The 12,918-nt window shown below is 26.9% G+C and overlaps 1 protein-coding gene across 1 annotated transcript in view; it reads left to right on the top strand.

The window, feature by feature from the left end:
- Positions 1–12,918, top strand: part of LOC107171226 (uncharacterized protein CG43867) — a 93,116-nt gene that overhangs the window by 12,742 nt on the left and 67,456 nt on the right. Inside the window, exon 2 of the mRNA XM_089225679.1 lies at positions 1,426–1,660. Coding sequence (XP_089081805.1) covers positions 1,475–1,660 — 186 coding nt within the window. The 5' untranslated portion in view covers positions 1,426–1,474. The remainder of the gene's footprint in view (positions 1–1,425; positions 1,661–12,918) is intronic.

Raw genomic sequence — 12,918 nt, 5'->3', positions numbered from 1 at the left:
AAGTCTAAAATCGAAGCATTTTTACTGCCCCAAAACGTGATGACAGACACAAAAAAAAAAAAAAAAAAACACACATCATGGTAAAATCAATACATTCATCGCTCCGCTCAGAATCTAAAAGAATGTTCAAAAGTTAAATTATAGTTAAATGTAATAACATGTATGAAACAATTGCAAGCTGATGAACTATGTATTTGAAGCCAATAATATAAAAAAAGTAAAAATAATTTAGACATTAAAAATTTTTTTACTGTCGTAAATTAGAAATAAAAGTCTACCTATAATAGTAAAATCTATATATTGTTACCAATCACATTAAATGTATAATGATTGTAAATATTAACTATTAAATTTCGTTTTATTTGAGTTGAAAGATGTTAAGTTAGACATGTATATATATATATATATATATATATATATATAACACAATTGGAATAAATATATACATATGCAATTTTTGCTACATATTTAAATAACAGGTGTTTCCACATAATTATTGTCCCTGCTTTTATACGTTCGCATATTATTCGTCATTTCATTATTATGCAACTTTGTTTTTGTCTAAATGTTGTTGGTAGTGTACTGTAGTTATTGGTATAGTTGGTTAATTTTCACCGAAACCACAACATTTTTCACTGTCAAACTACCCTAATGTCGTTCCCTCTTTTCGTCTCTCGAATTCAAGACCCTCCATTTGCAAGTTTGTCCTGTATATGATGGAGGGGATTCTAAATTCATTATACATGATTTATTTAAGTACAGTTAGTCATAATATTTAACTGCATTATGCAGATAAATGGAATATTATACTTATTGTAATTTACTAGTAAACATGGTTTTGTTTTTAACTGAGTATTATTATTAAAATATTTTGTATTTAGGTAATGCGGAATTAATACTATTTTATAAGAATATTTAATAAATAATAATGGTTTTATCATAAACTATCTATTATATAACACTTGCCTATTAGCTTAAGATTTAGGTATTTAAATTAATAGTGAGTATTAGTATTAATGGAGACTGTAGTTAAATAGAATAATAATAATTTTTTAGTTCTGTTTGTGTCAATTTGTATTGCCATATAGCTGGTAGGTTCTAATACCAATATGGATTTTGTAATAATTGTTTTATTTTACAATATTTTGTGTAATAAATTACTCATATAATATATTATTATATTATATAATTATAAAATACACTAAAGTATAACACTATATATGCTATGAAACTTTTTTAGAATTAAACAAATATTTACCTTTGAATTAAAATTTAATATATTCAGCCTTTAATGTCGATGTATACTCGTGAAGTCGTGACTATATTACTTTATATACATAGTAGAGTGATACTAACCCGTTTTTTTTTTAGTATTTTCTTCTTATTTTCAGTAAATATTATTTTGATTATTATTTTTTATTATAGATGTTCAAAATTAATTATTATCTTCGACTCCGGTAGTTAAAGCTTAGAGATGGAGGCTGATCCATTGTGTGGTTTGTCTGACTGTTCATCTACTTCGGTTCGGTCGTCGTGGAGTAGTTCAGCAGCTGAGAACAGCGAGGACGAATGGCGGCACCATGTGGATGAGTTGCGGTGGTACATCGATCCTCCATTGATGCAGAATGGTGATACTGTCAAACATGTCAGTAAATACGAGGTAAGATAAACTAATATAGAGGAAAATATAATTGAAAACGAAAGCGTAAAAACCCTACAGTGTGATAGGACAAATCGACAAATTTATGGTTTAAGTCATAAAACGTCTCTGGCTATAATTTATTTCTGTATTCATCTTCTGCAAAGAGAATATTCTCTATGTTTTATATCGAAAATACGTGAAATGTATGTAGAAGGTTTTAACCATTTTGATATTCTCTAGAGACCATCGTGGTAAAGGGACTTTCTTCGATCTTTTTATGGTTGACAAGAACGAAGAAAAGTTTGTAAAGCATAGCAACTAAAACAAACAAATAACGATTTCCCACTTACCTATTATATGTATCATATACTCCTATCAAATTATATTTAATTGATAAAATTTAATATAATTTATTATGAAATTTAAATTGGCCTGACTTGTTCTATTTTATTGACGAGGAAAGATACCTTTTTTTTTAAATAACGGATGATTTTTTTACCTTCGAGCAGTACAGGCGCTACAGCATCAATCATGTTATGTAATCCTCATGTTGTGTAGGTTTTAGTCAGTTATTTATTTATTTTTTGATGGATGTAAAACGTCAGTGTATATTTACTCGCCTCGATCAAGGTTTTAAGACCTCTGAATATTTTTACGTAACTTCAAAAAAAAAAAAAAAATAATAATAATAATAATGTTTGTAAAAAAAGTTTTTTAAGAAAATGTTTTAGATCTTTAAGTAATATTTTTTATGTACCTAAATGTTAATTTCTATGTACCTATAGAAGCGTAATATAATAGTGATATATTTTGTATTTAATTTAATTCAACTATATACTAGGTATTTAGACATATATTATATGCTTATAATATGTTTTATAGGAGTTATAATTTTATGATTAAATGTTGATATTATTATTAGTTAAATAAGTAATAGATATGTAGAATAAGACTTTGTTTTCTTGTCATGTGACGTATTATTAATTGTGTAGCAAAATTTGTTTTTGACATATTTTTTTTTAAATAAGAAAATGTTATAAGTATCATTCGAATATGCACAGCTTATCGTCACAATACTTATTATGTATTTTTTTCTTTATATGACTAATGGCTAAATGTAGTTCAATACTTCACTGTTGTGTAATGGATAACTTATTTGATAAACGAATTGTCCAGTAGGTATATAATAATATATACAGTGTGTAATGAAATTGTCGTATGCAGACAAAAGTTTTTAATACGATTGCTACTGTGTAGTATGCAGTAAAACAAGTTAAACAACTTTTTCACTTCATTTGAAATTTAAAGTAAAGCAATTTTTAGCTTAGATAGATGCAGGTATTTACTCGTATTTATATTTATTGACGTATTATTCAATTAGAATATTTATCGTTTGTACTACTTTAAGAACTTAATGATGAATAGGTACATTAAAATTATTATATCCTTTGTCGATAATATCAATAATATCGATAAAATAATAAACATCGGTATGTCACGCAATTACATATTTATTAGGTATCATAGAATTTAGAATAATAATATATTGCACCTATACTGAAACTGCATGTTTTGTGAATATTATTACTACCCAATCAGCACCCTAATTAATGGGCATTTTTAGATTATGTCGTCGATAATAATTTCCAAGTGATGTAACTAGGTTCTCTTATTTGACAGTTGTAGAATACTGAGTAGTTGTTAATATGACGTAACACTGACATTTGTTGTTTTTATTTTACATTTGCCAAATTTTCCAAATTTACCCTCAGCAGATCACACGTGCACCTTTAGTTAAATTAAAAATTAGAGTGAGTCTAATTTATGGTATTTTATACACGCAACATTTGCTTAGAATTATACTATTGTAAAATGATATAAACACAGATAATATTCTTGTCATAAAGTTTCATAGGAGATCCCGTATTCATTCTAATTTTTGAACTAACGAAGAAGATACACGTGATCTGCTGAGCGTAAATTGTCTATGTTACGAATTTCTATGAGAGAGACAAATGCTAGTGTTACATTATTTTAAATAAGTACAAATTGGCACATTAATTCACATAGAAATCGATTTATCGTTTTATCAAATTATTTCTATATATTATTTTTATTACACTCTGAAGTCACAAGAAATCTCTTAATGAAATCTCAGAGAATATAATTAAAATTAAAATCTTATAACTTCCAATGCAGAGCTTAAAAATTTATCGAAATTGTCGGTTTCTGCTTAAGCTATAACCAAAAAAAAATTTAATCCGATTACCAGTTTTAAAACCGCTGTTGTTAGTGGTACCCTATTACAGATAGTTACTATATTCAAGATTGCAGGTTACCGATTAAGCGATAATCGTAATTTTGATTTCCGGTAACCAATTGAATATTGGTTTTCTAAAAATATTGTTTTATACCTATATGTCATATAGTATAAAGGTCACCACACACTGCAGCGGTGGCGGTAAAATTCTTTTGTGTGGCCAGTGCCGGTGAAATGTGTCCGGCTTCATTTTGTCGCCACCGCTGCAGCTAGTGTGTCTGATCCTTAATTTTAGTTTAGTTTTAAGAGGTTATTAATTATTGAACTATTATAGTAGCTTCGGGTTTATCATTATTTATGTAGCTAAAATAAATCAAACATATTATTTTGTTTTTATTCATGGTATACTTTCAACTGCTAAGATTATTAGCTTGCAACAAAAATGAAGGCATTTAGTTAAATATAAATGATACAATAGTTTCTAAAATTAGTATTACATATAAATTATTTTTTTGTTACTTAAAAATATACAATAGCTCATTAAATTAGGTTGTACATATCAATTTGTTTAATAAATTAAATTATTTTGTTTGTATTGTCATGGGTTGGGCTGAGGGCTTATCAGAGGTCATAAGAGGTTATCAGGTATTTCTAGTCTTTTTCTAGTATCCATATGGTTACGACAGTAGTCAGAAAAAAAGCCACGGGAAAAATAATCCACAGAAAAAAAAGCCATAGGAAAAATAAGTCAAATTACAATAATTAAAATTAAAGTATTAAATAAGGTATTATTTAAAAATTGTTTACACATTATTGGTTAAATATATAAAAAATAATTATAATTAAATATATTTAAAATTTATCAAAATTTAAAGTATTATTCAAAATTTTTAAACATTGGTTATATTGTATACATATATACACATACAATTATTAATACACAGGTTATATGTTAATATATTTACAATTTTAACACAGTTGATTATACTGTATTGTCTGTATTCATATATAAAAATAAAATTGTTAATATTATAATATACATTGAATAAAAATAACATAATATTTTGTGGATATTATCTTGAAATCAATTGATTTATTTCTTACACCCTAGATATGTATATTGTATAAGTATAATGTATATACTTTGTACAGAGTGATTCTTTTTTAAATGTACATGTTGCAGTATAAACTACATGTTATCTTGAAATAAATAAATAAATGTATATTTTTAATTTAAATTTTTTGTTTAATAAAATCAATACATACATTCATTTGCTGTTTAGAACCTAAAATATTTTTATTACTATGAATAATAAATAATAACATATAACCTGTGTATTAATAATTATATATATGTGTATTTAATAATTTAATTTAAACTGTTATATATTTAATTATTGTAATTTGACTTTTTTTTCTGTGGCTTATTTTTCCCGTGGCTTTTTTTTCCCTGGATTTTTTTTCTTGGCTTTTTTTCCGGGGCTCATTTTTCCTATATTTGGTTACGACATTGGACAAGGAGGTGCTTGACTGTGAGAGGCGCTCTTCAGGTTTAGCACATTGCAGGTTCTTCTCTGCACATAAGATGTTTATGGGACATCTTTGAGTGACCAATACTACGTAGTCTGTTGATAACTACTTCGTCTTTACGATTTGATGTATGGGGTTAGGGCCAGTATACGGTAGTATTTTTTTCCCCTTAATTTATTATTAGGTATACGCCGCCATTCGGATTCCCATACATTGGTGTAAAAGGTGCTGACATTCTTATGAACGTTAATGAGTGAGGAGTATGTGCGTCAAACATATAATTCATAAGTAACACGTATTTTGTACTTGATATACTCGTATATAAATATTGGTTATCGGTTCTTAACCCCAGTTAAAACATATTATATTATTATAAATTTATAACCTTTTATGTAGCTAAACTGAAAAATTGTCACGCTTACCCACAATCAATAACCGGGAATTAAAGTAGGTTTATAATAACGGTAAATGGTTTTAGGATTCCTTCCCGAAATTGGGGGAATTACTGGTTTTTGGTAAAATCCGGTAACAGGTTAGGTTAGTTGTAATAATATTGTGATGAGACATTTGCGCCTGTTTTAAAACTATAAACGCCATGATTTCTAAATAACACAGGGCAATTATTGACCAATTATGAATATTTTGAGGTAGAAATAATGTTAATTTAATATTTTTCTGTGTCAAAGTATTTTAAAACTTGTTTTATATTTTTCTAAGAAATGTTTTCACAAATTATTTTATAGACACATTTATAAATGACTATGTCTATGAAATAAATAAATAATTAATCTTAGATTTGCCAACAGTTATAATATATTTGTATATATTTTATCTTATCGTACGTATGTACTAGGTATGTATAAACAAGTGGTAAAATAAAAATAGTTTTAATTTGGTCACGTTCAAAAAAATAGATTGGCGATAGAATTTGTGAGGGTGATTCAAATACCCTTAGGATGTATGATAATAATATGGTATATTAAATGGCATTTCATTTAAGTTTGAATTTTATTACTCTCCGACTTCCGTTCCATCACGTACTTGATGAAGGGGTATATTTTTTTCTACTTGTATAATCCTATTGAATGATTTAGGTTAGCTACTAACCCTTATATATCATACTCCAAAAGAAAAAAATTGCATTTATTAATATATATTATATAATGAAAAGATGCATGCTTTATTTACATACATTTATTTTATAGAAAATTTGATAAGATTTTAATCGTTAGTTAATTTTAATTTATAATAAATTGTAATCAATGAAGTTTGAGATAACGAATTAATGCTTCAATCGCATAGACATGTGTAATTGTTGAAATAATAAAATTTAAGGTTTCGTTTTGTGTTTTAATGTAAAAATAAAATATTGAATATTTGAATTAATTTTCATACTTTATAATATATATTTTTGAAGTTTTTATCAATTTACTAAGTAGATGTAATCCATTTTTTGTGCTGTTTAAATAAGAAATATATACTTACGTTATTAATTTTGAACTTCAAACAAGTTAATCTAAAATTATTTTGATTACATTTTCTTTATTATACATTACTAATGTTTCATCGCGAAGGATGTAATAGTCATGGCCATTGTTGGTCTCCTCGAACTGTTGATTAGTTTTGATGTAATGTATTGGACTTAAACGATAACAGTAAATATCCCGAGGGTCGTTTACAGCGGGATACGCGTTTCTGTCATTGTAGGTATGTATCCTTAGATAGCCATTAGAACAGGGAACTGCAAAACTTTCCCCAAGGCGACTAGTTGTATACGTCGTGCTTATTACACGTCACCGCTATGATGAGCTACAATTTCTCGATGACATTATCTTGTTCGTACTCTTACGAAGGGGACCAATGGTTGTTGCAGTAAACTGGAAATTCATTACGACCAATGGATGTCTTTTGAAATATTACTAGAAATCAACAAAGGAAGTGAATACTACTAGTAGGTAGTGGGGTTGATGTTGTACAATAGACTTAGATCATAGGTGGTAAATCAAGTACGTATCTGATTAAATTGTGATTTTCCCAAGTCCTTGTGTGTGTGTTCACTTTATTATGCCTACATCACCACTGCGTGCTTGTATATGTATTTCCAATTTTCAAGGAATGACCGATGATGGTTCGTTAGTATTGAATTTTTAACTATAATACGCTTATTGTTAATAACTCTTATTTGTCTTCCCATATAGGTTATAGTAATCAGTATTTTAATCATTTGCTGGTTTCTAAATCACTAACAGTTTTTGAAACCCTCAATTATTAATTAAATAGGATATAATTTATATTTTCTATTCATTTATTTTAATAATATTGATGACTACCGAACATCCTATAAATAATGAATACATTCATTACATAACTATTTGAAAAACATATTATTCGTAGTTTCATGTTACCTACATAAAATAGATGTTATTTTAGTAAAAATCATTTTTGCATTACATTTATTGTTAACAAATATTGTTACTCTGCTCATACATTACTCCAGTGTTTTATTTCTTTAAGCAGTTATTTCACTATCAAAAAAATAACTTTTAACAGAATAAATTAAACTCTTTACTAAAACGATAACTTATTCGTCCATGTTAATTAAACATATCCACGCTCTTAAAGTTTGTAGAGTTATTTTGCTTTTGCAGTTCGTGTAAGTGCTACGGTATATTTACTTTATTAATCATTGTTTTGTACATAATTATTACGGTTATATGTTGTGTTATAAAATAAGACTAGATAAAAGGTTAACTTTGTTGGCTATTATAGCATAAAGAGAAAATGATTTTGTTCGTAGACCATAGTATAACTACCAGCTACATTATCAATCATAAAGAACATAATTTTTTCCTTGTGAATATATATACATATTACGTAATATTATATAATATATATATTTATATGTACATAAAATATTAAATAGCTTAGTTATTATTTATTTTAATTTATATAAATTAATTAACCCGCAGAAAACATGCTACAGACAGCTTATTGTAGGTTTTAACTTTTGGGATTAGTAAAGTAGGTTGAAAATACGTGTAGTAAATACATGTTATAACATGTATAAACGTATATGTAGCGAGGTTTTTGCTACTAAGAATTCGGTGGTCACCAATCCGGGAACTAGTGACAGCGGGTGTTGCATACTCTCAATTACGTTCGTGACTGCAGATTGAAGCAACCTCCGCCACATCAAGCCACTTAATTATTGTTGTTAAAAAAATTTAAGATATTTAGAACAAATTCTCCTGTGATATAGTTTATGTACCTATCTAATGATCTATTGGTAATTTTTATTATTTAGAATATTTTACATTTAAAATGTATGAATATTTATTTCGTAGTTTTATTTTAAACTTTGTTGATGATATGATGTTTTTGATGTCTTTTATATTCTAGAATAATTTATCGTAAGGTGGAACATCTCGCTTTATGAATAAAAACACATCATTTTTCATGGGTATAGATTTGTACACAAAAATATGTATGAATAGAGTCTTGCACATTATGCAAAAACAACTCGGATCTGGCGATAAGAAAACACCACCAGGGACTTATTTTTTATTTAATTTCGCATCATACCCGGTGTCTCGCTACTTTGTTGTACAATTCGTCTCTTGGGAACCATTTATCTCGATTTGGTTTCATGCACCTCCCGTCCAGTAGTACTTTTAACCGTTTTCGTTGACTTGAGTATCCTTTTAACTTTTATGCATATTCTCACTTAGGTTTCTTACTTTCTTTTAATACATTTATGATTATAAAAATAATTGCGTCTGAATTCTAGTAGGCAATTTATATATATTTTTTCAAGATTTTGTATTTTTAACAAAATTATGTCATTTGTCATTAAAATACTCAGTTATTTTAAAGTTGGTGTAATTTATTTAGTTTGGCTATAAAACTAGAAAAATAACAATTTTTTTGTTCTTTTTAAATTTGATTAAAATATGTGATGTTGTATGCTGTCGTTGATTTGGTTTAATGCTTATATACTATTGCACTAATGAAATTACAAGATTCCATATTAAAATCAAAAATAACGAGTTTAGTTATTTTCTTGTAATTCAAAAATATTATTCTTGGACACCTTAACACTTTAAATGCATTTTTATATTTTAAAACACCATGACATTTTCAAATGTTATTTTCTTTTGGCAAAATTAATTTAACCTGCTGTAGAATTAATGCCTAATAGTAAATTAAATTATTTTAATCACAATAATATCATAAAATTTTATATTTACTAAGATAATATTATAAACTTACTGACCGCCTTCTCTCAGAATTGTTTTTCGTATAGGTACTATGATTTTATATAATTGAATTCAAATTTAACTCATCATCTATTACAATGACTAGACACTTATTGTGCAGAAATTTGTTACTTAAGCTTACCGACTTTTTTTGTTAAATTGATGAATTGTATATGTTGTTTTTAAAGTTAAATTCGATTGTTAAACTTCAAATTTCTGTTTACTTTTATAAAAATATTCCTAAAATATATTTTTAAAGGGTTCAACATTTTATTAAAATTAGGTATTTTAGTAAGTAAATATGTCCTAGAAAACTTAACTTATGTACAGATTTAGACATCATCTGTATACTGTACACCTGAGGGATTAACAATCTCCACAAACAGTTTGGAATGTTGCCAAAGTATATATAATACTCAATACTGTTCGCTTTTATAAACGTCTGGCGAATTTTACTTTATTTCTTTCTTACCTAGTTTTGAAACTATTTCTATGATATGCCATCTGATAGGTTCAGCGTGTTTCCATAATTTAAATTGTTAGTCTAAATTTTTTTCTTGTGAAATTATATACATGTGTAATAGTAGGTATATATGCAACTATACCAACATTTTTAACAACTTAATTAAATTACCTAAATTGAATGTAATAAATTTGAATTTTTTCTAAAACTTGTTTACTGTACCTTTGTGATAGGTTTAAAACAAAGGTGAAGTTAACTATATGTAAATAAAATAATTATTTTTAATTTAAAAAAACGTTCCTTAACTTCATATTAGTTTTTTTTAAGTTTCTGGTGAAATAATTTTCATAACAAATCTACATAACTACAAAAGTTTGTGTGTGTATATACATATTATATTATATATATATTTATCTCATATATATACCTAGGTAGCGTCAAGTTAGATTTAGGACTTGTCTTGTTGCATAAACGTGACAGTTCTTGAATCCCTAGAGGCATACGTAAAGCCTATACAAGACCTCGTAAAAAACGGAAGAACAAATGACTGGCTTCGATCCCATAGACGAAGGTGGTGCTTAGTACGTGTGTGTGTGTATTTTTTTTAGGGTTTCATGGTTAGACAAATCGCAGTGTAAAGAGAGAAAGAATATAAAGGTTGTAATATTTACTATATTTATTTTTTATTTTATACTCTTGACTAATTTAGATAAAAAGCTTTCAGGCAAAGACGCATAGTTCAGGACTAGTAAACTATACTATAGGGTGTATGAGATGTATTTTTTCTTTTCTTAAACACGTTTGTTTCAATTCAGTTTTGATTGCTAACCACTAGGGAACGATTTTCAATAACAGTAATGCGATTTACCTTGTTAGGCCTATTTCTATCATTCCGGTAAAATGCTACACACTTATTGGCTTATTCATTTAAGATTAATACAGAACAACGTGAACAAATAGTAAACCTGATATGAATTGACATTTATCCCGACGGGTAAGACCCTGTGCAATATTCTAAGTATAATGGATTAAAATCGTATAGGTATTGAAATATATACGTCTGTTGTTAAAATGCTGTAAATGCTAAACAATTCAAGTATCATACATATCAAATTTATTTAACTTATTATTTTTTTATTATTATTAATTTCAAACCCGTGGCATATATATGTATGTCATTAGTAAACAAGTATATTATTTTATGAGTAGACTTAATTCTTATGATAAGATGAGATATGACTATAATTGGCTTGGTAACTTATTTATTAATACATTATAAATTATTTTATTCATTAATCATTAACTATTGCATACCATAACAAAAATAAATAGCAAAAAAGTTGGTGTAGTATTATGGAAGATTATGAATAAAATTTGTTATAAATATATACATTAATATATTTTATCATAATTCTATGTTTATAAAATAAATAATATTATAACTTTGTTTTAACAGCATGCCGTTACATATTTTTAATGATCTAAAATTGTGTGTATAATTTGAGTGCCGATGACAGTTAATTAAATTAGAATTTAACTAAATACAATCGTTAATAACATTAACCTGTTATTATAGGTGTTTTATATTAGACCTAACATTTTTAACTATGATGATTTTATTGAATTTATGTCAAGAGAGGTATAAATTATTGCTTATACTTAATAAATAAACTAATATTTTATTACTTTTATTTTTTCAAAACGTTTTGCCTTTATTTAAATATTTATTTCCTATAGTTCTTGAGAATTACTAGAAATGACGGAGATATATTGAGTTTATTTTAATTTTATGACGTCGGTTGGTTTGCTCAGAAAAATAAGGTTATTATTACCAAAGTATAACAAGAAGCTCGTTCAACAGAGTATAAGTGACATAAATTTGGGGAGAAGAAAATGTCGTCCGAGTGGTATCTGCAAGATACAATAGTACATAGTATGCTGTTATAAATTATGATTATGTTTTTCTCACAACACCGCCCATACCTAATAAAGGCACTTAAATACAACCATAATGTTTTTAAAGGTTGCCATAAAACTCCACGTAAAAATTAATAATTTTTTTTTAGATTTATTTATTATCTTATATTATAATATAATAATATGTTAAATTACAATAATATTTACTATTCCTTTCTTGTTATTACAATAAAATACTTTCGCTGTGAATATGTCATTTCATTTACTGCAAAAATGATTTGGTATTTAAGTAAAGTATAGTTACTGTTCAGAAATAATGTACATAAACAATGATTGCTAATCTTGTGTACATAAACTTTAGTATTGTTTGCTAAGTAAATGTTTTGTATAAGATTCCATAACTAGGTTAGTTTTGATTGTGTGTGTGTCAAAGTTTAGTCTTGTATTTGTGAGTCCTCTGGGGAAGAAAGACTAAAGGAGGAAAAACATCAACGACGTCTGCAATGCGCACCAAAGGGACTTTATCTCGGGGTCCGAAATGTCGTCTATTAATTACTAGCCTGCATAGAGGTCGTATAATGGCAGCAAACCTGGGGTGCAGTCATAGGATTAAAGGGGTGAAAGTTTACGGTACCCAAAACTCGGATGAACACACGTAATCATAGGGACCGGGTACTATAATATGAAATTACTTTCAAAATATTCACCCTTATGATTCGTTGAAATTGACTTGCTAACACTTTTATTTTTTAATTATAAATTAATAATTTGCATTAATCGTAAAAAATTATCATTCAAATAAAAATATTATGAATTAAGATAACATTGATTAATTGTTCCAGATTTTATT

The sequence above is a fragment of the Diuraphis noxia genome, unplaced genomic scaffold, assembly GCF_037042655.1.
Source record: "Diuraphis noxia isolate RWA-SAM2 unplaced genomic scaffold, SU_Dnox_SAM2 contig0004, whole genome shotgun sequence".
In the NCBI taxonomy this organism is placed as follows: domain Eukaryota; kingdom Metazoa; phylum Arthropoda; class Insecta; order Hemiptera; family Aphididae; genus Diuraphis; species Diuraphis noxia.
This window is presented reverse-complemented; position numbering and strand designations above follow the sequence as displayed.